Genomic DNA, 27,147 nt, shown 5'->3' on the forward strand with positions numbered 1-27,147 from the left:
TATTAATTAATAAAGAACAATGTAAAAGAAGATAATATTGAATTATATTGTCATAAAGTGTTTTCCAATAAATATCATATTCACTTGCGCAAAGAATAGATACATGGTAAGAATTTGATAATGAAACTTTATTTGGCAACAAAGGATTATACATATATTTTGAAGATGATATAACCTAATAGTCATGGATCGATTTCTATTATATTTTGCTCAAGAGGTCGGCTTCTAAACTCTATATCTTCGACTTTCTTTCAAATTATATTAGTTTATTCAAGCTTTTTTTTTCTAATTGCATACGATTCAATCTATACGTAGTGTTTTGATCTTACTGAAAACACAAGCATTCGATTTTGAGTGGGAAGCATGAAGAGAAGTAATCCAGTGTCTACAGACACGGGGAATATACCACAGAAGAAAAAAACAGTGTATGTTCTACTGAAAATAAATAAAAACCTTTATAAATTCTGAATTTTGGTACTACTGAATACAAAGAATGATACGTAATTGTTCTAATGAAATCAGGGAAAGTGATAGTTGGTTAATTTGTCACAAACTCATTATATTGACGCAGGTACCAATGACAAAGAGAATACTCCAATGGGGAATATAACACAAAACTCATCTATCACAAATGTTTCACCTCTGTCCAGTATAAATGCTTTTAGGACGCCCTTTCAGAATGTTACGAATCAAGTCATTCCACCCATTATTCCACGGCCATCAAAGTCTAATCCGTCAAAAATCGTTGAAAATACATCGACACATACTGTCCCATTAAGTTGTGTTTTTCAAAGTTTTAAAGATGGACTAACACATCAAGCTAGAGCTGCGCGAAAGGAAATACTGAATAACAAAAGAACAATAGGTCTTACTACCTCAAATAGAGGTTAGTCTCCTAACGCTTTCATTTTTCCCACGTTTATTTTTATTAATCTATTGAGAAAAAAACATTTCTGAATATTTCATTTTCATTACATTCCACAGTTACCAGAATTTTCTAGCCAACCAAGGCATCAGTTGTTCCACCTCTAGGAATAAGTTTCTTTTCAAAGCAAGAGTTACAAGGCTTTTTAAAGAATTACTGGAAGAACCCTTTGTGAAAATTAGCTTACTTATTTCTCTGTTCATTCTACTTATGTCTGCAGGTCCCTATAATTCAACGCAAAGTTCACCTACTCTCGCAAATTTGAGTGGTTCTGGAATCAACATGCACCCATCGAGTAATAGCATTGTTTACTAATTACTGCATATTATATAAGTAGCGCTTATATAGTATGATCTTATACAAATAGTAAAGAAAATAGTAATTAATTTATAGGTAACCACAAGTTTCATATAATAAAAAAATGTCATCCGTTTAGGTACAATTGGTAATCAAGAAACTATATCCCGGAGTACCAGCATTTCCTTGAGGAAACGAAAGACACTTGGATCACCTCCATCGGTGAATTCAAAGACAAGACAAAAGGAAGGTAACAACGGGTTTTAGATAAAAATTTTTGTTTGAGGTGTTCTATGCTACTATTTCAAAAGTGCGACTGAACTTAAACAAATTTCAACAGCAAGACAAGGTCCCAACATGACACAACAAACAAATTTGACTCTTCCAGCAGTGTATGTAGCAGATGCACCTCCTAAAGGTAATTCTTTTGCCCTGTTTTAATCGTATTAATATGATGTCTACTGAAAGGTAAATATTAATATTATACCTATTTCATGAATTTATTTGCGCTAGACCTTTGTTTATATGTTTAAATTAATCTTTTTCAGCTATTCAAAGTCCATTCCAACAAACCAAAACTAATGAATTCATTCCTCCACCAAGGTTCATCGTCGAGGACCATCCTGAAGGTAAAATTTTTATTCCATCTATACATAGACAATAAATTATATTCATGGATCATATATTTTGAATTTGTAGTACACTTTTTCACGCAGCTTACAATAATCGATATGAAATGGAAAGTGAGTCTGAAAATGAAAATGAGGATGACGGGAATCAGACTTACACTACCTATCCAGCTGGAGAGTGTTTGATAAACCCATCACCACAACATATCCCACAACAAACTAATAATACAGTTACTTCGCCTATTATCATCGGGATACAAAAAAACGGTATGACCTGAAAATTACTACAATGTTTCTTACAAAAAAATAACCACATATTAGTTTGTTTTTTTTAATAAAGATATTTTCTTACACAGGTTACTACGACGACGGAGATCCAGGTTGGAATTGTACGTTTTGTCAAGCATATATGTGGTATGGTAAAAGAATTGTAAAACGTCGTCGTAGTTCCAAACCTGTCTTCACAATGTGTTGTAAACGTGGTAAAGTTGTGCTTCCTTGGCTCGCGAATACTCCAATGGACTTAATGACTTTGTTATGCAAAGGAGACAAGTTAAGCAAACATTATCGAGAGTTCATACGAGCTTACAATATGATGTTCTCTTTCACATCTCTTGGGGGGAAGATATATCATTCTATTAACAATGGTCATGGACCATTTGTTTTCCGAATGTCCGGTGAGAACTATCATCGTATTGGTGATATAGTTCCCGAGCCTGGACAAGCTCCAAAATTTTCCCATCTGTATATCGTTGATACTTTAAATGAAATCAAAAATAGACTTGACGCTTATGCCGGGTAATTTTCTTCATTATATGAACTTACTATGATTATATTGTACAGACTGTAGTATGGTCAACGTTTTGTTAACTTATATTAAAATTTAAAAAAACTTAGCAGGTCTAACAGAGCTGCTGCTAAGAAACTAAGAGAACCACTTGTTCTTCTTCTGAAGAATATGTTAGATCAGTGTAACCCTCATGTCAAGGCTTTTAGGTCTGCAAGAGACAGATTCGACGTGGAAGGATCAACAGGTTATAGGATGAGATTGATTGAAAGTCGACAATCTGATGGACGGACCCATAATCTGCTGACTGCAAATGAAGTGGTTGCTTTGATACCTGGATATTTTGTTTTAAATATGGAGACAGGAGATATTGTTCTAGAGAGTACAAGTGGAAAGTTGCAAAGGATAAGTGAATTACATCCGGTGTATTTGCCTCTGCAATATCCACTATTGTTTCCATATGAAGAGGATGGCTTTCGATTAAATATTCCTATTGGTTTTGAAGACATCACTGCGAGAAAAAGCAAGAATGTAACTATGCGTGAGTACTTTTCATTTCGTATTTTAGAGAGGAGGTCGGAAGCACCTACAATTACAAGATCAGTCAGATTGTTTCATCAGTTCCTTGTGGACGCTTACACAATAATAGAATCGAGTAGACTGCGTTACTTGTGGCTGAATCAGAAAAAGCTCCGGTCAAGTAGTTACGCTGCAATCCAGAAAGCGGCTACAAGAGCTGGAGCTAAGATGGCTGAGCAAGGGAGCCGAATTTTCATTCCAGCTACTTTCACCGGGGGAAAAAGGTATATGAAGCAGCACTACTATGATGTCATGGCTCTGTGCAAATACCATGGATTTCCAGATATTTTCATCACTTTTACGTGCAATCCAAAATGGCCTGAAATTACAAGGTATCTGAAAAAATATAACCTGACCACCTAAGACAGACCAGAAATATTGTGTAGAATTTTCAAGATGAAACTCGATAATCTTATCGGTGAGTTGACTAAAAAGAACGGCTCCTTATTTGGGCATGTTGCTGCAGGTAAATCTCCTTTACATGTTCTCCATATTGCTTATATTAATCGTTTAAGCAAAACAACTAATTTAGATAGTATTTTTGTTTGTACAAATTTTCTAAATATTTAATTTTTTATTTTGTCAGTAATGTACACGATTGAGTTTCAAAAAAGAGGAATGCCACACGGTCATATTCTTGTCTTCATGGAAAAAGGATCTAAATTTTCAACAGCCGATGATATAGATAAGATTATTTCCGCTGAAATTCCAGACAAGACAGTAGATCCAGAACTGTATGTAATCGTTGGGAATTGTATGATGCATGGTCCTTGCGGTGCAGCAAAGAAGGATAATGCATGTATGGTTAACGGTAAATGTTCTAAGATGTTTCCGAAACCTCTCAACATCAGGACATCGATTGACACAAATGGATTTCCAGCATACATGTGTCGGATTGATGGTAGGTTGATTGAGAAAAATGGAATCAGATTAGACAATGGATTTATTGTACCATACAACAGAGACCTCATGCTTCGATATTGCGTGCATATGAATGTCGAGTGGTGCGTTCAAACACGAGTTGTTAAGTATCTTTTCAAATATATCCATAAGGGACCTGATTATGCCTCAGCTGCAATAGATAAATAAGATGAAGATGGCGTCATTGACGAAATCAAAACATATTACGACTGCAGGTATTATTATATTTAAACCAATTCGTGTTAGTATCTACAAAGTACTAAATTCTATAAATTTATAACAATATATTAAAAATTCAGTAGAAACTCTATAAGCAATTCATCATCCATAGAAGATCAATAAATTAATAGTAATTAGAATATTGAACTTTATACATTAACTTCATTTCTCCAATCCAAGATTGGGCAAATGTAAAATATCAGATAATACGAAAAAGTAATAATATAATAATATAAATTCGTCAAGTTAGTAAAATATATGGTCACACTGAAGTTCTAAGTCAATAATATCATATACTATCTTCGTTGGATGTTATAATATACAAATGTTTCCAGAATTTTTACTATATGTTTTTGTATATATCATATTTATTATAATTTATAATTTAATAATAATAGATATAAAACAAAATTTTTATTCTACGCTATGTCTTTGCAAAAGAAACGGAAATACATCAATAATCTATTACTATTAGTACAAATATATATGTATAAGCTTTAAAAAATATATAATATCATAAATGAAATTTATATAACTCATTTTCTTACAATAAAATAAATACATTATTAACAAATAGAGTTTATCTGTTTTTTAAATTTTAAGGTCTACGTTCATCTTTACTATTCTATGTTTTCGTATTTCTTAATTAGATATATTACTGCATGCGAGTCGTCGTGGCGGATTCATGCTTTTCCTACACATTTTCGTACTACTTCTGTAGAGAAACTTGGCTTTCATCTTCCGGATCAGGAGCTGGTGTTTTTTGATGAAGATGAACCTATTGAGAGTATTCTCAACAAAAAGACTATCAGCCAATCCATGTTTTTGGCCTGGTTCATAGCAAACAGAAAATACGCAGAGGCAAGAGAGGTGACATATGCCGAATTTCCAAAAATATTTCTTTGAAAATCAGATATGAGAGAAAGGGTACCACGGAAACGAGGCTTTGCAATAGATGGATTGTGCATATTCAGTCATCAGGTGATGAGCTATATTTCTTAAGAGTATTGCTAAATTGGGTAAGAGGGCCGACATCATACGAGGATATAAGAACAATTGATGGTGTTTTATATCCTACATACGAAGATGCTTGCTATGCGTTGGGATTGATGGATGATGACAAGGAATTCGTAGAAGCTATCAAAGATGCCAATGACTGTAGTCCTGCCACGTATGCGAGGAAGCTTTTTGCGATAATGTTGGTTTCCAAATCTTTGTCTCAGCCTCATGTTGTGTGGGAAGCTACTTGGGAGTATCTTACCGACGATATTCTTTACAAGAAGCAGCAAGAAACTGGACGACCTAGTGAGTTTTGTCTTTTTAAATTTTTTTATTCTAAGAATGTCTATGTTAATTTAATAAAATTATCAAACTTGCAGATATGAACTTGACCATAGAGCATATCAAAAATATTGCTCTTACTGAGATTGAAAATCATTTGCTCAGCAATGGTCGTAGCCTCAATAAATGGCCCCACATGCCAAAGCAAGAAGATTTTGGTTGTTACAACGGCAATCGCCTTATAGATGATGAGCTTAAATATGTTGTGTAAGATCAGCTAAAGGAAAATGAATGACTTATGGCGATGATAATAGATGAGCAAAGAGGGGTATACGAACAGATTATGGATGCAGTTTTAAATGATAGCGGTCGAGTGTTCTTTCTTTATGGTTATGGAGGCACATGAAAAACCTTCGTATACAGAGCACTCTCATCAGCGATCCGATCTAGAGGTATGATTGTTCTAAATACCGCATCAAGTGGAATTGCAGCATTGTTGTTGGAAGTAGGTAGAACCGAACATTCCAGATTTGGTATTCCGATAGATGCAGACGAATTCAGTACTTGCAAGAAAATGGAGCCAGGATCAGATCGTGCAGAATTAGTTAAAGCGGCAAAGTTAATTGTATGGGATGAGGCGCCTATGATGAGCAGACACTGTTTCGAGACGTTGGATCGTACTATGCGTGATATTATAAGATATTCTGAAGACAAACCTTTTGGGGGTAAAGTTGTTGTTTTCGGTGGAGATTTCAGACAGATTTTACCGGTTATACCTGGAGGTGGTAGAGCAGAGACTGCTTTGGCGGCTCTGAATTCGTCATATCTTTGGGAGCACTGCAAACTTTTGAAGCTAACAAAAAACATGAGATTGCTGGCTGGTCTTACTGATGATGCAGCAAAAGAGCTTCAATCCTTCTCAAACTGGATTTTGGATATTGGAGATGGAAAAATAAATTTGCCTAACGACGGTCAAGTTGAGATTGACATCCCTTCTGATTTGCTGATACAAAATAGTGGAGAAGATCCTATTGAGACTATGGCAAAAGAGGTTTATGGACAAGCTTTTCAAACCTCGACAAATTTGGATTTGTATAGACATCGAGCCATTTTTACTCCCACAATTGATGAAGTGGATAAAATAAATGATTACATGCTTTCGCAGTTGCAAGGTAACATGTTTTATCATTTGTTCTTATGTTCAACTAACTTTTTACATATCACTAAACAAAAGGATTTACATATGCTTTCAGGAGAAGAGAAGGTTTACCTTAGCTCTGACAGTATTATCCCATCCGATGTTGACATAGAAGAAAATGTAGTATATCCTGCAGAGTTTTTGAACAGTGTTAAAGTGGCTGGACTGCCTAGACATTGTTTGAAGCTTAAGGTTGGTGCTCCTATCATGTGTCTTCGTAACATGGATGTTGCAGATGGCTTATGTAATGGTACTTGGCTAATTGTTACTCATTTACTGCCCCATGTGATAGAAGGTAGAATTATAACCGGAAACAAAATTGCTGGACATCCGGTTTGGATCTTTAGAATGTTTGTCACACATCCTGACACAAAGTTTCCCTTCAGAATGCGTCGAAGACAGTTTTCAGCTACTTTGGCTTTCGCGATGACCATCAACAAAAGTCAAGGTCAAACACTGGAAAGTGTTGGATTGTTCTGCCTAGGCCAGTGTTCTCTCATAGTCAGCTCTACGTTGTACTTTCAAGAGTTAAGTCGAGATCTGGATTAAAAATCCTAATAACTGGTAAGGAAGGGAAAACGTAGACAAAAACATTGAATGTTGTCTACAAACAAGTTTTTCAGAATATTCCGTAGTCACGGTAGGTAATTTTAATCTACTTTCTTTTCAAATACAAATTTTTTAGTATATAAACTGTTACAATTATTAATTTTTTGTATTTTCCAGATGGGTAGTGATGAGTTAGAAGACCGATTGTATTCAGGAGCATCCCGTTTTCTGACTATTTCGATGACTGTATGTCAATTTAATATTATTTCATGTTAACTTATATTTAGAAACTTGTAAATCTATCAAATAATGTTAACCCGTCAAATTGCTTACAAAATTTATTTAATTTTTTGCAGGTTTCTAATTGATTTTGCTTTATTTTTCGACAATTGTACTTCATAATTTATATTGTTTATGAATAATATTTTGATTTTGATTTTTATTATATTTTATTTTAATATGTCTATATAAATGTTTTTTTATTATTAATGGAAAAATAATATTATTCACCAACATTAAAGAATTACGACACATATACAATACATTTCTAATTAATGAAATGTAAAATCTGATACTTCTAAAACTATACACTAATTATTCCATATTTTGAATGAAATTATCTTCGTAAACACACAAATTATTTTGGGACGTTGCAATTATACATACACACAATATCTGCCTCTTCATACCAAAGTTACTTTGTTCCCTCTCGTCCATTTCAAATATTGAGTACCAGCTTTTTTCCATGGCTGATGAATTCTCCCAAAGACGGTGGTATTATATTATAAAATCCGTTACTTCTAAAACTATTCTAAAACTATATAAGATTTATTCCATATTTTGAATTTTCTTATGAAAATTCCATAAGACATTAATAGTTTTAGTTGTAAATATAAAAATGTTTTATCTCATAAATAGGAATTTTGTAATACGTACATTTTATTACTCCATAATAGTGATTTATTTCAACATGAGATGTGTAATTGTCATCTATTTCCTAGAAAGAGCTAAGAAATCCATAATAGTGATTTATTTCAACATGAGATGGACTCAAGCTGAGTCGCTCATGTGTCATGCATTATATAAGATACCTAATCTCTTATTCCTCCTGTTATTTCTCACCAGTATTAATGTATACTTAGCCGTAATAAACTCAACATGCAACATACACTTCAGACAATTCATCCTCAATTTAAGGTTCACTCAATTTGCACCCAAAAACCAGAACTTGGTATCCCTGCGTGTACCAGAAAGATCATATAATATCCTGGAGGAGCAATCTCAGCCGTTGATGGACCCAACACATCGAGTTTATACGAATTCGTTAGATCCTCATGAGTCACAGATAATAGCTTCAAAATCACCATCCTCTGATTCATCGCAAAAGAGTGCGTAGTGAACGAAGGTGCAACTATCCTCACAGAGAGAAGATCAATGGTCAAAAACTGTGGTATGGAGAAATGGACGTTGAACAATCTCTTGTAACTGATTACTTTGTCGTTGGTCAATATATGTGGTCTTATTGAGTCAGACGTGAAAGAGAGGTAGGGAGGAGAGTAAGCCTCGAGGCTTAATTCCGTTGGATACTCGACGTTGGTGAAGTTGTAATAAATGTGAGGATTACTACCACCGACTAAAACCCGACCGTCCGGTAACAAAACCGCAGACGAATGGTACATCCTAGGACACGATGATGTGGACATAATTGAGAAGCGGTGATCAAATGGGTGATATATCACGGGTCGGGTTACCGGGTCACGGGCATTCTCCCACCCGGCTGTACCAGCTCCTGCACCGTTTACAATAATGATATCACCCGTTGGTAAGAGCAGCATGTCCCCCATTACACGTGGCAATGGCATGGTCTCCATTTCCCAGATTGGATTCGGACTAGTTAGCCTTAGCCTTCCACACGTGGAAGTGGCACGTGTGAATCCTTGTTGGCTTTTTGCTCGTGGAAAGGCGTCTTTTGGAGCTCCTCCACAAACCATAATCTCAGCCTCCATAATATTCTTGCTTTCATCTAATGGAAAAAGTATGGAAGAGCCACTGCTTGGATAGTTTCTTGGATCACCATCTGGAATCTCTGGAAACTCTCTCACGATCCGGTTCCTTTTGTAATCAAACACAATGGATCTTGTGTTAGCGAAGACGAATAAGTTTCCATCGGGTAAGAGATAAAGGAACGGATACAAGTTATTCTCGCTACTTCCATCGGTAGTTTCTCTAAGAAAATCAAATCTTGATCCTCTATAACCATGAGAATCAGGTCGAGGGAAAATTTCAAAGTTGAATTGTCTTCTTCCCCCGACCACAATTATCCGTCCATCAGGTAAAATTTGATTGGTGGCATACCATCTACGTTGGGCTAGATACTGAGGAAACTCGATCCAGTCACATGTTTCACTATAACCACATGGTGTAAACATTCGAGCAGCGCGCTCACCGTCGTTGTATCCACCAGTTTGAACCAATGTTCCGTTGGGAAGAACTGAACCAGAAGAACACCATGTATCGGTTTGGACTTTCAAGGCACGGTATGTGTTAGAGACAACGTCGTAGAGAACCGAATGCGCGGAGCAATCGAACTTGACCGCAGTGTCACTAGGATCAAATCGACACATGCCTCCTGGTAGAGAAAGATTCGAGATTCCAAAATCGGTACGGTCGAACATTATGACCATGCCGTTGTGGAGGAGTTGCATGTGCATGGCGGATATACCGATGCTCGGTAGCAATACTTCCCATCGATCGAGTTGCATCTGAAACGGGATGGGTTCACGTTCGGATAATATGGAAATGGAGAAGCATAAGATTAATGCTGTGAGGATGATAATGACATTCTCGGAGTTGATCATAGTGTTGCCTCTGTTCTTGGATTGATGGTGAATTTTAAGTTAGAGGTTGGTAGTATATTTTCTTGTTGGAGAATTTTAAGTTGGAGGTTGGTAGTATATTTTCTTGAGGATGGGGTGCGTCCACTTATATATTGTCATAGATTATTTTACACTTACATGTTTATTTTATTAATTGGGGTTATTATATCTAAACTATTTTATTAATTGATCATAGTGTTGCCTCTGTTCTTGGATTGATGGTGAATTTTAAGTTAGAGGTTGGTAGTATATTTTCTTGTTGGAGAATTTTAAGTTAGAGGTTGGTAGTATATTTTCTTGAGGATGGGGTGCGTCCACTTATATATTGTCATAGATTATTTTACACTTACATGTTTATTTTATTAATTGGGGGTTAATATATCTAAACTATTAAAACTGAAGTACAAATAAATCTTCACCCTAAGTTTTTCTCAATAATTACAATTATATGCCACTGGCCTTAAACACAGTAGTTTTACACTTTCCTTAGCCCATTTATTTTCTATACCAAAAAAACGTTAAACCATCCCGTTCCATATACAATCGTATTAATAAAATTAGATCAGCACGTACTTACATCATTCGAAACCAATACTCCAGTTTTAATAGTTGAGCAACCAGCACATACCTTATATTATTCCAATCCAATACTCCACTAAACGTACGACCGGTAGTTTTTTCTATTAGAACTGCCAATTACAAACCAAACCAAACTATTCATCACGATTTCTTAAGCATATGGAAATCATCATATAAACAGTATATACATGCTAAACAAGATATCACAAATTGTGATTCACAATCATGTATATGTAAACAATATATTGCTGGTATAAAGATAATCAATTGATCTAACAAAAATTTACTATTCACAATAAAGCTTGATTTCCGTAAATGAAATAATTACTAACAAGTTCCTATAATTTAGATAACCACTATTTTTTATAGTATCTTCTGCATGATTCACCATCATTCCAAATTCTTTGTTCCTATAGATTTAATTTAATTGTAGATAATAGGAATTCAGCATATGTGCGTGATTAATCGCCTTAATTATAGGCACACAAAATTCATAACTACCTAACTATTATATACGTAAATAGTAAATCATATCAATAAAATTATTTTATCTAAATTATTAAAATAGAAATATATTTGGTATTTAGTACTAACTTTTTATTATTATGTATGACAGTCATCGTTTATAACATAATAAAACCAGCGAACTTAAATAGACAGGCGTAAACCGGCAAAATTAATTTGACAAACATAACCAAATTCCTACAAACCCAAAAAATCATAATATTCATATATTAAAATGTTATAAATAATAATCGTATTTAAAGATATTATAGTTAGTATCTTTAAAATATATTGGTGCACTAAATAAGAAAGAGAGATAACTTCCTAAATCAATACCATTCAGAAAATTTACCTATTTCTACGCTAGCATCATAACTAATACAATATCAATTATGAAAATACGATTTTTTTTTATATAACCTTGGTGTGATCCCAAAGGCTTTCTAGGCGAAAGAACTAATCACCAAAAGGCCCATAGAAATCCGGGTTTTCTTGCCACTTAAAACGTCTATGAGTGGCCAAGGAGAATCGAATCCATGGCGGAAGCTTACGAAGTTATCATGGAAAGCGTCAAAATTCTAAATATTGTGTCCAATATTAATTATATGTAATACAATTATGTATTTAAAATTATATTTGGTCTTATATAATTCAATTTTATAATAATAATAATAATATTATATATATATATATGTCGATATATGGAATTCTAAATAGAAATATGCTAAATGATGTTAATATAATTATACTTTTAATTTCTACTGATTCTTAAGAATAAAAAAATAATTTATGTAGTTTTTAAATTTAAAATATAATTAAATAATTTCTTACAATATTTCTTTTTATATGTTATGGGTGTTTTTTATTTTGTTATTTCATAATAAATTTAGTATGGAAAATTTTGTGAAATTTTATTGATATGTATTACCAACTGATAACAAATTAAACTACATATAAAATAAATTGAAAAGATATATGTTGTTATAGATTTACATTAAATAAAAATGTATACAATATATTTAAATTGTTATTACAAAATAAAAACTAGGTATAAATTAGTTAAATGTTTGTGGAGACAACCAAAAATATTATTATACAAAAGGTGAACTATATATGATATCGTTTTGATTGTTGAATATCCAAAAATTTTATTATGCAAAATTTTTGGGATAAAATTTGGATTCCCAAATCCAAAGAACCAAACTAAATCCGGTCCAAAAAATAGTATCAAAACCCAAACCAAAACCGGTCAAAAGTAAATATTTAAAATAGCTAAACAATACTTAAATCACCAAAACTACTTAAAGTATATATTGGTTGCCCATCTAAATATTTTAAACTAAATTTTATGTTAAATTAAGGTATTTTCGTGTTATATATTAATTTTTATTTTTTGATTTTGAGAAAATTAAATTATACATGATTTTAAATTTTTAAACATCATTTAAATTCGTTATCGGAAACCGAATCGAACCTACAAAGATCAAACCGAACTTGGTTCAAAATTTATAAATACATAAATAAGGTTGAATTCCTTCAAACTGAAAAAATCTAAAATCCGAATAGATTCGAAACGAACCCAAATGGGTATTCGAACCCGAATGGATACCAACATCATATAAATACATTTGAAAAAATATAACCAATTCTATTTGATTTATAAAAAAAATAAAGCAAACACCTGCGCGGACGCGCGTGTCAAAGTCTAGTATCTTTTATTATCTCAGAAGCACTTTTATTTATTAACCTTACCCTCATGTGTGATTAACACAATTGTCATTACTTAAGTGTCATCATGAGAATCTTCCTCACACTCTTTTAAAAAAGACCTCCTTTTACTAGATACATTATATGTAATACCATTGCACATTAAGGGGGCGACTGGTTTTCCCGCTACCACCCGCAAACGCAGCTTTTGCGGTTGGTAGCGGTTGTCGGCAGTTTGCAACAATCACTCAAATCGCTCTAAACCGCTTCAAACCGCTCTGAATCTTATAAATTCAAAAGCTGGCTCCAGCTAGCGTTTGCGGTTGCGGGCGGTTGCGGGAGGGTAAAATTTTTTTCTTTTTTTAAAACAATATATATACAAAAGTAAACATATTTAATAAAAAATTTAAAATTGAAATTATGAAAATATTAAAATATATCTATTATATTTTAATTAATATTATAAAATTTTATAATAAAAACAATTTCAATAAATTTTTAAAAATTAAAATTATAGCTTTCTAAATATAAATTTTATATTTATTATAATTTTATGATTTTTGATATTTTATAATTATATTTAATGTAAATATTGTTAATTTATTATTTGACTGTTACCGCATTTGGTAGTTAACCAGTCATAAGTCACCCGCAAACGCACCAATTTTTAACCGCAGTACCAGTCGTACAAATCTCTTAAAACCGCTAGAAACCGTAATTGCCCGCATCCACAAACTCCCGCAACCGCAACCGCTGCGTTTGAACCAGTCAGGCCCTAAAACTAGATAGTGATTATACTATTTGTTTTTCACATTAAACGTTTGATATAGGAATTTTTACTTTTTATATATATATGTGTTTGTAGTTTTTCTTTCTTTGTATGCATATTCATATAAGAAGAACATTATAACAATTTTAGTATCCTAGACGTAATTACATTTCTCGGATATACACGAAGATAATGTTATCAAAGCCTCTACTTATTCTCATCTTCTCATTTGTCTATATGCAAACATAAAATTAATCAAACATCTTTGTATTAATCTTTGTAGAAAGAAACATTGTTTTTTTGTTAGTTGAGTTTTTGCTCAAGGCAATTTTGTGTAACATATATCATTTGTCTAAACATTTATCATTCTCTAAACATATATACAATAAACATATATATATATATATATATAATCTTATTATATATGACAAAACTTATATGATTCAAGTAAATAAATGGGGAATCAATCCTAGAATTTAAATAAATGTAGAATTTGATTGTGTTTTTTAATATCAAATCCAATAATATTGGTTTCTTAAATTTACTTGATTCTTTTTGCTAATTATACGTTTGACCGTAATTTATGCAATAGACAAAATATAGGAAACTGATATACGCAATCAACATAATGCAATATGGTTTCAGTTGATATAGAAAAATTGCTACAAATTTATACACAAATTTCATGACCAATTAAAAGTTATACACAAAATTGTAGGAATTTTTTTTCCATTAATCTTGCGATGGAATATATTTGATTGACTCAATTTTTGTGGCCTATAATTTGTTTCCTTATAATTTGTTCCTTTCATATTATATTCTTCTATATCCTATGTTTCGTTTTATCCTATTTTCACAATTTATATGATGAAAGTTATAATTCTATTACCTTTGTTTTGTTGTATCTTAAATTCATAACTAATTTTATATATTCCCTATGTTTCTAAATAATGCATGTTCTAGATTTTTCACAAATATTAAAAAAAATTAATATTTTACTATCAATGCATTAATTTTTAAAATTATAACAATTTCCCATAAGTTTAAACCAATAGCAATTCAATAGATCCAAAATTGTCAATTAATATTTCCTGAAGTTTACAATTCATTATTAAAAATACATAGAAAATCTAAAACATTGATCTTTTAGAAACAAGTAAAAACTGTTAGTACATGCATTATTTAGAAACGAAGGAAGTAATTCTTTGCTTACTATTATAGATTTGCTTCCACAAACTATATTTCAATTACACCTAACCAATGACAAAAGGTTTTTTTTTAATCGAAGCTTACCTTATATAAACATGCACATTTTTGTTCAATCTTTCATTATATAACATGTAAAATTTGTGACTATAACTTGTACTTTTTAATATTAATAGATTATAACTTTTACTTTTTATTATCTATTGATTAAAAGTTATAATATCTTTTAATCCATTCATCCCGTGCAGGACGCGGGTAACCACCTAGTATGTATTTATTATATAAGATATACTACATTCATAACAAAGCTTTACATAATGTAGTAAAAATATTATATATGATTATGAGTTCACTCTCTCATTATATATGCACATCATCAGTTGGTTAAACGAAAGGAGACTCTTTAGCTGTTTGTTGTCAGAAAAAATGTGACTTTTCAACATTAGTATTAAATATATATGAAGCCTTTCACATTTTAATGATGTTAATATTTTGACGAAATATTTAAACAATGCATCAAATAGTCCTAAATATTTTTAAATTAATTGTATATTTTGAAGCTGAAACCAACTATAATTTTGAGAAATAGAACTACCACATTTCTAATATCACTTATTATGTTTACATTAACCATATTTTTAAAGAGGTAAATAGACATGTATAACTCTAGGGCTAACTAATCTAGACGTAGGGTTTTAGATTTGAGTGGTGGAGTTTCGGAAAGTAGAGTTCAGATTTTAACAAATATATAAATAAATACTTCAAATTTTAAATAAAAATTTTTAAAATAGTTTCAAAAAGAATTTTTTGAATTTCAAAAAGAAAAATGGAATTTAGATAACCATAAATTTATAAAATTTAAAAACATATAATTCGAAAACCATAACTTTTAATTATTATTATTTATTTAGATAATTATTTATATATCTATAAAAAATGCTAGAATGGTCTTTTACTTCTTTAATGAAGAGGGTATTTCTGAAAATGCCTAATTAATGAAGGTAAACATGAATTGTGGTACAAAAAAATGGGTTAAACTTAAAATTCTCCCAATAATTTTTTTAAATCACAAATAAATTTTCAAACATAACTTGTCTAACAAATATTACAATTAATAAATTTGGTTATACACACACATACACACAAACACATATATATATATATATATATATATATATATATATATATATATATATATATATATATATATATATATATATATATATTTTCACAGTATATGTTTTTCAAAAAGAGAATATTATAATCGATAATAAATATCATCATCTATATGCATATCACAGCATTGTGTTTGAAATATTATTTATTATTTAAAATTTACTTTTGGTTTTGAATTTCAAATTTAACAATTAATTTTAAATATTTACGATTATATCACTTTTTACCTATTTGGTCAAAATATTAATATAATAAAAATGTGAAAGATTTTATAAAATTTTAATATTTATTCTGAGCTGTCACATTTTTTTTTAACCAATTGATGATTTGGATGCATAAAAAGATATATAGAGAGAGGAAAGAACTCATGTTTATAATATAAGTAGAGGTGTTCGTGCTTTGCGTGGGATATTGTTTTATTGTTGTTAAGTATTATTTTTTTATGATGTAATTATGTGGTCTTCTTTTTTTTTTTCCTTTTTTTGTCATCAATTATGTGGTCTTCTTTATTTGATAAGAACATAATTTGGGGTTTTTTTGGTGTCATGTAGTAGTAAGTGATATGTTAATATATTATGTGTTTTTTTTTCAATAATGTGTTGTTGTGGGTGTGTGTGGTAGTACTTATTAGTGGTGAAGTGAGCTTTTTGAAGTAAGGCCCTGTTCGTTTGGAGATCACTAGCGTCAGCAACCAACTTCAGCGTCTAAGCATTGTTCGTTAACCGGTCGAGGGCTCAGCGACAGATTGCAGCGACCAGGCACTAGCGTTTAACGATAAAAATCATGCGACCCAAAAAAAACTTAAGAAGAAAAAGGTACCCTTAATATACTTCCAAAATCACAACAGATTGCCACTGAACCTAATACAAACTCACACCTCCATCATCTCTATCTTCAGTTTCTTTGTTTGATAGAAAAAGTATCATCCTCTCTCTTCGATCTCTTTCCGGCAACTGAGAAACACTCTCGGTTATCTCTCTCGTTCATTTTCTCTCGATGTCTCTCGTTCGGTCTCTCTCTCTCTTTCTCTCTCTCTCTCTCTCTCTCTCTCTCTCTCTCTCTCTCTCTCTCTCTCTCTCTCTCTCTCTCTCTCTCTCATTTGTTCTCTCTCTTGCTGTCTCTCGTTCGTTTTCTCTCTCTCTCTCTAAGCGTTTTCTGTTAGGATAATGGAACCATTAAATTAATTAAGTTGGATGTTGGGTTTTTTTTTATTCTTGATATGGGTTGCTTTTTAGATTTAAGATTTTGATTATCAAATCTCTGTTTTTTAATCCGATTATGTATGAGGGTAAATGTTTGCCTTTGTTTGCTTGTTATAACTTACGAGGATGGTTTGAGAAAGTGATTTTATGTTTATATATGACATCTATTGTTATGTTCTTTGTACAAGCAATTATATGTGGTTGCTTCTTCCCATTTGGTTTGTTTAAATTTGTTTAGTTGTTTAGTTGTTTGAGCAACTTCTTGTGTGTTGTGTAGTTGTCATTTATTGTACTTAAGTTATGATGTATCTTTCTCCTTGTTTACTGAATATGATTTTTCAGAATACTTTTAAGGAATATATGGACTTATGTTTGTATTTATCTTTTTAGGGCCTATCTTTTCAGATTTGGACATAAATCACAACTAGACATGAAGAATGGCTAATGATATAAGATTCTAATACATCTCTTATTTCTTAGATGTTTTGTGATTGTTTCTTTCAGCTAGTTTAGATTTTCTATCTACTGATGAGACTTGTTTTTAGAACTGGACCAATGAAGAATGTCGGTATTTTCTTACTCTTTATGCTGAAGAGAAAAGAAAAGAAAAGGGAATAAATTAAGTTGGAAGAGAGTTATCCCTATGAAGTTTGAAGAGAGATTTAGTAAGGAATGGATATGGGACATATTTAAGAACAAGATTGATGTTTGTAGAAAAGCATATGTCAAGTTTAAGAAGCTGACTCACAACAGAACCGGGCTTGTGTATGATGTTATGAGAAGGTTGGAGATGCCAGATGCCAGATGCTTGGTGGGATCAACGCATAGAGGTAACTACTTCCTTTTTGCTTATACATGATAGATTACCAACCGCTGTTAATTGAATTAAACCTCATGTGCATTTAATATCTTAATTCATGAGATGCTTTATTGTTTTGGGGTCAACAACTAAATGAAATGTTTATGTGTATGCTTTATTTGTGAGATGCTTTATTTTATAAATATTAGTTTTGTGTTTTAGTTAAGGCATACAAAAGGAACCGAATAATTGTTGTTCTCTTAGTCTTATTGCTTTAAAAATATGAGTTTATTAGCTTGAAAATGTATTGACATTTCAAGTGTACTGAATTTTTATGTTTTTAAATAGGAATGGCCAGGTGCAATGAAGTATAAGAACAAAGTACCTCCAAATATGTTTCAAGCAAAGTTTGGTGTTGTTACTCTGACTGGAGAAAAATGATTGAGTGCTAAGCAAGGAGAAGCTAGCTTAGATTCTAGAATGGATGCAGAAAAAGAAGACGACTCAGATTCAGCTGACACCGATATGCCAGCTCCAAGAGCAGGAACAAGTAGGGCTGAAAAAAGGAAGCGTAAAGAAATTGATCAAAAGCCTTATGTTGTATGCAACACAATTCTCGCAGAAAAAAACAAGCTAGCTGAAAGGATGTTACAGGTGGTGGAACGTGATCATCTGCTGTTGGAGCGTAATCCGAGATGAGTACAAATTATGTAGTGGACATACTTAATGAGCTGCCTGGAGTGATAAAGTGGTCACCATTTCACATTGCTGCAATGAAATTTGATGAAGAAAATAGACATGCATTTATAGCTTTTTCTAGTGATGAAGATAAGATTAGCTGCTTAGAGTTATGATTTATGGTGGATTGTAGTGTTTTCAGATGTTCTAAATATTCTAGTATACTTTTGTTATGACTCTATTTATGAACTGATTGAGACAAGGGGATTAATGGGATTACTAACTGATTTTAAAAAATGTGGTTAGCATGTGGGTTTGTTCTTGCACTTGCTTAAGAGTTAAGTGTATGTTTCAATTTTGCTTTTTTAATGACACATTTTTGATACATGTCTATGATTGGCTTTAGAATGTGTTTATGCGTGTATATTGTTAGCCCTTCACCCTTGATTTACTTAGGTTTGTTATGACTACTTTTGTGTTATGACTATTTATGATTATGAAGTCAATTGTGTTTATGATATTCGTCTTTTGTTTAGTGTATTGCAGCAATTTATATGGTTATTTTCAGAACTTATAGATATGATTTTTAATATTTTGCAGATGGTTTGGTGGATGATGGATGATAATGATGACGCGGATGATCAGTATGAGGATGATGAATCTAAATCAGTAGATGTGTTTAAGCCTGACAGACTGCTTCAAAGAACATTTCAAGATTTCAAGATTCAACGGTACATTGCAGGATGACATCATGTTCAACAGCTTATCCACAGATCAGTTCAACAGCTTATCCACAGATCAGTTCAACAGTATTATGATATTCTTCGTATAAATCAAAGAACATTTCAAGATTTGTGTAAGATGTTAGAACATCTGAAAACACTAAATGAAATGTTTATGTGTATGCTTTATTTGTGAGATGCTTTATTTTATAAACATTAGTTTTGGGTTTTAATTAAGGCATACAGAAGGAACCAAATAACTATTGTTCTCTTAGTCTTATTGCTTTAAACAATTTGAGTTTATTAGCTTGAAAATGTAGTGATATTTCAAGTGTATTGAATTTTTATGTTTTTAAATAGGAATGTCCAGGTGCGAGGAAGTATAAGAACAAAGTACCTCCAAATATGTTTCAAGCAAAGTTTGGTGCTGTTACTGTGACTGGAGCAAAAAGATTGAGTGCTGATCAAGGAGAAACTATCTTAGATTCTAGAATGGATACAGAAAAAGAAGACGACTCAAATTCAGCTGACACCGATATGCCAGCTCCAAGAGCAGGAACAAGTAGGGCTGGAAAAAGGAAGCGTAAAGAAGTTGATCAAAAGCCGTATGTTGTATTCAACACAATTCTCGCAGAAAAAAGCAAGCTAGCTGAAAGGATGTTACAGGTGGTGGAACGTGATCATCTGCTGTTGGAGCGAATCAGAGATGATTACAAATTATGTAATGGACATTCTTAATGAGCTGCCTGGAGTGATAAAGTGGTCACCATTTCACATTGCTGCAATGAAACATCTGAATTCTGATGAAGAAAATAGACATGCATTTATAACTTTTTCTAGTGATGATGATAAGATTAGCTGCTCAGAGTTATGATTAATGGTGGATTGTAGTGTTTTCAGATGTACTAAATATTATAGTATACTTTTGTTATGATTCTATTTATGAATTGATTGAGACAAGGGGATTAATGGCATTACTAACTGATTTTAAAAAACGTGGTTGACATGAGGGTTTGTTCTTGCACTTGTTTAAGAGTTAAGTGTATGTTTCAATTTTGCTTTTTTAATGACACATTTTTGATACATGTCTATGATTGGCTTAGAATGTGTTTGTGTGTGTATATTGTTAGCTCTTCACCCTTGATTTACTTAGGTTTGTTATTACTACTTTTGTGTTATGACTATTTATGATTATGAAGTCAATTGTGTTTATGATATTAGTCTTTTGTTTAGTGTATAGAAGCAATTTATAAAGTTATTTTTAGAACTTATAGATATGATTTTTACTATTTTGCAGATGGTTTGGTGGATGATGGATGATAATGATGACAAGGATGATCAGTACGAGGATGATGAATCTAACTCATTAGATATGTTTAAGCTTGACAGACTGCTTCAAAGAACATTTCAAGATTTCAAGATTCAACGGTACATTGCAGGATGACATCATGTTTAACAGCTTATGCACAGATCAGTTCAACAGTGTTATGATATTCTTCGTATGAATCAAAGAACATTTCAAGATTTGTGTAAGATGTTAGTGAGGATGATAAGATTAGCTATCTTGAGCATATGCTCGGAGATATGATTTATGGTGGTTTGTAATGTTTTCAGATGTTATAAATATTCTAGTATACTTTTGTTATGACTCTATTTATGAATTGATTGAGACAAGGGGATTAATGGCATTACTAACTGATTTAAAAAAACGAGGTTGGCATGTGGGTTTTTTCTTGCACTTGCTTAAGAGTTAAGTGTATGTTTCAATTTTACCTTTTTAATGACACATTTTTGATACATGTCTATGATTGGCTAAGAATGTGTTTGTGCGTGTATAGTGTTAGCTCTTCACCCTTGATTTACTTAGGTTTGTTATGACTACTTTTGTGTTATGACTATTTATGATTATGAAGTCAATTTGTGTTTATGATATTCGTCTTTTGTTTAGTGTATTGCAGCAATTTATATGGTTATTTTCAGAACTTATAGATATGATTTTTACTATTTTGCAGATGGCTTGGTGGATGATGGATGATAATGATGACGATGATGATCAGTATGAGGATGATGAATCTAACATATTAGATGTGTTTAAGCTTGACAGACTGCTTCAAAGAACATTTCAAGATTTCAAGATTCAAGGTACATTGCAGGATGACATCATGTTCAACAGCTTATGCACAGATCAGTTCAACAGTGTTATGATATTCTTCGTATGAATCAAAGAACATTTCAAGATCTGTGTAAGATGTTAGTGAGGATGATAAGATTAGCTATCTTGAGCATATGCTCGGAGTTATGATTTATGGTGGATTGTAGTGTTTTCAGATGTTTTAAATATTCTAGTATACTTTTGTTATGACTCTATTTATGAATTGATTGAGACAAAGGGATTAATGGCATTACTAACTGATTTTAAAAAACGTGGTTGGCATGTGGGTTTGTTCTTGCACTTGCTTAATAGTTAAGTGTATGTTTTAATTTTACCTTTTTAATGATACCTTTTTGATACATGTCTATTATTGGCTTAGAATGTGTTTGTGCGTGTATATATTGTTAGGTCTTCACCCTTGATTTACTTAGGTTTGTTATGACTACTTTTGTGTTATGACTATTTATGATTATGAAGTCAATTGTGTTTATGATATTCGTCTTTTGTTTAGTGTATTGCAGTAATTTATATGGTTATTTTCAGAACTTATAGATATGATTTTTAATATTTTCCAGATGGTTTGGTGGATGATGGATGATAATGATGACGAGGATGATCAGTATGAGGATAATGAATCTAACTCATTAGATGTGTTTAAACTTCACATACTGCTTCAAAGAACATTTCAAGATTTCAAGATGCAAAGGTACATTGCAGGATGACATCATGTTCAACATCTTATGCATATATCAGTTCAACAGTGTTATGATATTTTTCGTATGAATAAAAGAACATTTCAAGATTTGTGTAAGATGTTATAATATCTGAAAACACTAAATGAAGATGCTTTATTTTTGAGATGCTTTATTTTATAAATATTTGTTTTGGATTTTAGTTTAGGCATACAGAAGGAACCAAATAACTGTCGTTCTCTTAGTCTTATTGCTTTTAAAAAATTGAGTTTATTAGCTTGAAAATGTATTGATATTTCAAGTGTACTGAATTTTTATGTTTTCAAATAGGAATGGCCATGTGCAAGGAAGTATAAGAACAAAGTACCTCCAAATATGTTTCAAGCAAAGTTTGGTGTTGTTACTGTGTGACTGGAGCAAAGATCTGGTTTTTGGTTATCTGAAATCTATGATCTCTTATATAGCTCGAAGATGGCTCCAGGGTTTGATGATTTGTTTAGTCCCCCCCTCCCTGTCTGTTTTTTCCCTCTCGTTGCAGCTTTCAACATTATTTGTGTTTCTCGTGGCTCTCCCTTTCGTCATGTTTTTCATTCCAGATTTGGATAGTGTTTTACTTCGTGTATGCTCTGTTGATTTAGATGTGGAGCATACACGGACTACTTTAATTAGTTATACTATATTTTGTCATGTTTATTAATTAATTGTTTATTAGTTAATGACAAACATCCATCTGCATTAGTAGTTATTTTACGTTTAATATGACAAAAAACAAACATTCATCCACATTAAGTATTTGTCATATTGGTTAATTAATTATTTTACATTTATGTTTTAACATTAGTTAGGAACATTCACTGTGAAAACCATCATCTAAGGATTATAAAATTTCAAATTATTGATTTTAGAAAAAAATAAGTTGTCATAATTAAAAAAAAAAATAAAGAAAATATACCAAAATCAAATATAGCCAATCCTGTTGCACTGCATTGTTCATTTCATATATATATATACATGCATATACAAAATAGAATTTGTTATGAATATTATGGTGATGTCCATACGGAAAGTCTTAGATATATACTTGTTTCCCACTGCAAGTTAGAGTTTCTCCCCCAAGCTATTGTAATCCTATATAAAGGACCCATTATACAATGAATAAGACACACCAATTCCTCTCTCTCTTCTATACTTATAACACATTATCAACACGAAACCCTAGCCGCTGAGTAAAATCTAAAACCCTAGCTACTATACAAATCCATAATTGTTGGTGTATGTGTTCTTGGTGACGTCATCATCATTGTCCATCGATTAAGTCCTAGCCGCTGGTGATAAACTCTAGCAACCTAAGCAAGCCAAGAAAACTCTAGCAACCTAATCAAGCCAAGACGTTTCCGGTTTTGTGATGTTCTCAAACCGAGCCAAGATGTCTCGTCCCTTCCACCGATAATTTAAATCGAGCTAAGTATTATTTGACATTTAATAGAATTAAATTACTGATTCTCTTTTTATGGCTAAATGGATACATTAGACAAATATATTAACTTAACAATATCATATAATGTGATTTAGGAAATTTGATTTATGCTTTATGTTTTATATTTTCATAAGTATGGTAATTTTCATCCCGACAGAGAATTGACTATGCATATTATGTTGGTTACGTAATTTACTGCTATGATATAGTCATATAACTACTTATTTATAGATTGAAATATAATCTATTGTCACTGGCCACTTATTTGATTGTTTTATATTTGCTTCTTATAAAATCTCAGTTATTACATATTAGTTATTTTTACCGAACTATTGCATTTATAAGATGCTATTGATTTAGGCTGACTTAATTCTATGGATGTTAGCAACTTAATGATTTAAATTGCTTTATATGGTTCATGCTTTGAATAGTTGAGAATCATTAATTAATATTTGAAATATAATCTTTGGTTGGTTTGATTGTTTGGTTTTAAAATCTTGAGCACTAAAAGTACTTGATAATATATTCATCATTAACGCTTGTCTATATGTAAGAATAATAGTTATTTTCTGAATTAACTTTTTCTTAATACACTTTAATATGCTTTATATATAGTTTAATGGCATTAAGGAAACATACTTTTATGATTCATGGTCTAATATCATAAAAGAAATTATTTGTAATCGATAAGTCTTTTAGTCGGTTAGTCTTTGGTCTAATATCATAAAATAATTTGGATTATATGTTGATATTTACTAATGTAATGGCCATGTTTGTATGAGCAAATTTTAAGTTTTCAGGATTGTGTACTCTCTCGGAAAGAGAAAATATAATGTGAGATCACAACCAATTCAAAAACATGAACAGCTGAAACTTTCATCGCAGATACACTTCTCCTTATTTTTATGCTTTATATACAAAGTTAACAAACTTGATTAGATAAGGCAATTTGCATGAAAGTTTGCAGTGATATGAAATTTGTTTGTTAAATTGATTGATTGGTCAACCTTTGTTAAATAGCATGAAAGTAAGGATAATTATTATAAGAGTATTATTTCTTGATATAATGAAATACTTCTGTTAATAAATATTTTTATATAATCTGAAATATTTTGATTATTATATTTCATTACCACTGTAAGCTTAATGCTTGACCTTAAAAGATTCATAAGTTTTGGAAAACAATCCAAAGAAAAAAAATATGATCACCAGAATGTGATCATCCAAAGCTCATTATGTATTTTGCATCTAAAGATTACAAGAGCTAAAGTCTGTAAATAAATCTCAACTACGTTGGATGTTGAGTTTAAAAGTAAAATTTCTCGAAGAATTTTTTAATGATGCATATATATTGGAAAATATAATTTTTTATATAAGTAATGTTGTCCAACAGACACATGATTAAGAAAAGAGACTAAAGAAGTTTATAACTATATTTTATCTCCTTGAGACTGAGAAAAATAATGACTTATTGATGTTAGATGAAAAATCACGCTAGTTGATTATGATCACTCTTCTGAAGAGAATATGACATTTTATACTGAGAAAGAAAATCAACATAAATAGTATAGGTCAAGAAAGTGGACATAAAAATGGTTGTAGACGTGAATATGGATAATGTCAAAATCCAAATAGTTTTTTTATAGAGCTTATATTCTCACTTGAAGTTGAGAAAATAAACATAGTAATAAAGAAGAGAAATTATTCATTCATCTAAAGAAGAAAGAAAAGTATTGTGAGTCAATACAAGCTAATATAAAGTTTATAGAGTGTTCAAAAAGATGATATATGAATGCTCTAGAAGAGTACATAGTATTACACATAAGAATACAATTTAAAGTTTCTAAGAATGCCATTTAAAGTTCTTGAGGTATTGTATTTTTATAAGTCTCAAAAGTTAGAAGCTTCTAAGAAAGAATACATAACCCATGTATGGTATGTTGTTGATTGAAAATGAGATTCATTCGAGATTGATAAATCTGTAGTATTATCATCTCGAGGGGAAGAGTTAATGAATCCCACATTTTATGATAAGTGAAACATCCAAAAGATTATGTTTGCACTAAAATTAAGATTGATGAATCATTCTCAAAGTAAATATGTGGGATTTTGAGACACTTATGTTAAGACACTAAGCGAAAGAAATGTCAAATTCATTTCAAATCAAAAAAATATTTCTAAAGGCCGTAAAAGTATAATTGAGAAAGTGCCTACATCCTCTTATAGATTGTACTACACAAAGATTACTGTAATGGAGATAAATATATAGTAGACCAGAAGTTTACAAAATAGTTGGCATGAATTATTTAGATTATTTTGGTTCAGTAATGATGCGAAAAATATTTGAAAATATATATAAATAGTCATTGAAGATCCAGAAGATGCTTCCGAATGATTTGATATATGTTGCTTGCTCATAAGATAAAATGGTTATACGGTTTTCACCAGCCAAAAGAAGTTATTCGCATGAATAAAAGAGATGTTGGTGGACTGATCACCCACTATTCATCTTTATAATCTTGGTGAATTCACGTCTTAAGTCTTTGATGATTACAAAAAATTCATTGGGATAAGTGTTAAACATTTTGAGCAACACTAATTTGCATCAAGCCAACAAGTAGTCACTAGTTCTCCCCATCATTAGTATTGGGTCAGAAACCAACTAGTTGCTCCACCGCAGAGCTTAGTTAAGATGCTCTGTTGATACTTAAGTATCTAAAGCCATCCCAGAAGGATATAAGTAAGGCTCGATATGATTGCTAAAAGTTAATTAGTATTTCCAACATAAGGGGAGGGGGGGGGGTGGGGAATAAAGAGCTGGTAAAAAAAATAAGTTGATATGAGTTATCATTGATCCTCGGACTAAAACAAATGTCAAATAGAAGTCCAAAAGAAAATTCAATTAATGTGCTTAGTAAAGCAGTTGTCAGACACATTTGCTGACCCAAATAAATATAGTGATCAAGTCACATATAACAGCTTTAAATGCTCCAGTAAAAATATATGTTCTAGAAGAACAATATCAAGATGCTAGTCACGCCTGCAGCGTGGTAGGCTTGTTGGTTCCTAAGATAAGAATCCTCGTATATGAAAGGAGCATATATTGATAATGGTCAAAACGAGGCAATAGAGTTTTTGAATGATCTCCAGAAGATACATTAAACATGACTAAAAGAAATTCATGTACTTGAGACAATGAAGAGATCTCAATAATCTTTGACAT

General features: G+C 31.6%; 3 protein-coding genes and 1 pseudogene across 3 annotated transcripts; 3 read left to right on the forward strand and 1 right to left on the reverse strand.

Annotated features, from left to right (window-relative positions):
• Positions 1-1,579: 1,579 nt before the first annotated feature.
• LOC103845004 lies at positions 1,580-4,306 on the forward strand. Its single transcript, XM_009121835.2, has 8 exons — positions 1,580-1,640; positions 1,771-1,851; positions 1,939-2,118; positions 2,208-2,649; positions 2,752-2,885; positions 3,003-3,549; positions 3,604-3,683; positions 3,804-4,306. Exons 1-8 carry the CDS (start codon positions 1,580-1,582, stop codon positions 4,304-4,306), a joined length of 2,028 nt encoding a protein of 675 aa, XP_009120083.2.
• Positions 4,307-5,403: 1,097 nt separating this feature from the next.
• LOC103844994 lies at positions 5,404-6,475 on the forward strand. The gene is made up of 2 exons (XM_033289490.1): positions 5,404-5,662; positions 5,737-6,475. The coding sequence occupies exons 1-2, from the start codon at positions 5,467-5,469 to the stop codon at positions 5,907-5,909; spliced, it is 369 nt and encodes a 122-aa protein (XP_033145381.1). The 5' UTR covers positions 5,404-5,466; the 3' UTR covers positions 5,910-6,475.
• Positions 6,032-7,957, forward strand: LOC117133356 (annotated as a pseudogene).
• Positions 7,958-8,278: 321 nt separating this feature from the next.
• Positions 8,279-11,758, reverse strand: LOC103844359 (aldehyde oxidase GLOX). The gene is made up of 2 exons (XM_033289294.1): positions 10,464-11,758; positions 8,279-10,251 (listed from the first exon to the last, which is right to left on the reverse strand). The coding sequence occupies exon 2, from the start codon at positions 10,241-10,243 to the stop codon at positions 8,585-8,587; it is 1,659 nt and encodes a 552-aa protein (XP_033145185.1). The 5' UTR covers positions 10,244-10,251; positions 10,464-11,758; the 3' UTR covers positions 8,279-8,584.
• Between the last annotated feature and the right edge of the window lie 15,389 nt (positions 11,759-27,147).

This window comes from Brassica rapa, chromosome A01 (genome assembly GCF_000309985.2).
Source record: "Brassica rapa cultivar Chiifu-401-42 chromosome A01, CAAS_Brap_v3.01, whole genome shotgun sequence".
Classification (NCBI taxonomy): Eukaryota; Viridiplantae; Streptophyta; class Magnoliopsida; order Brassicales; family Brassicaceae; genus Brassica; species Brassica rapa.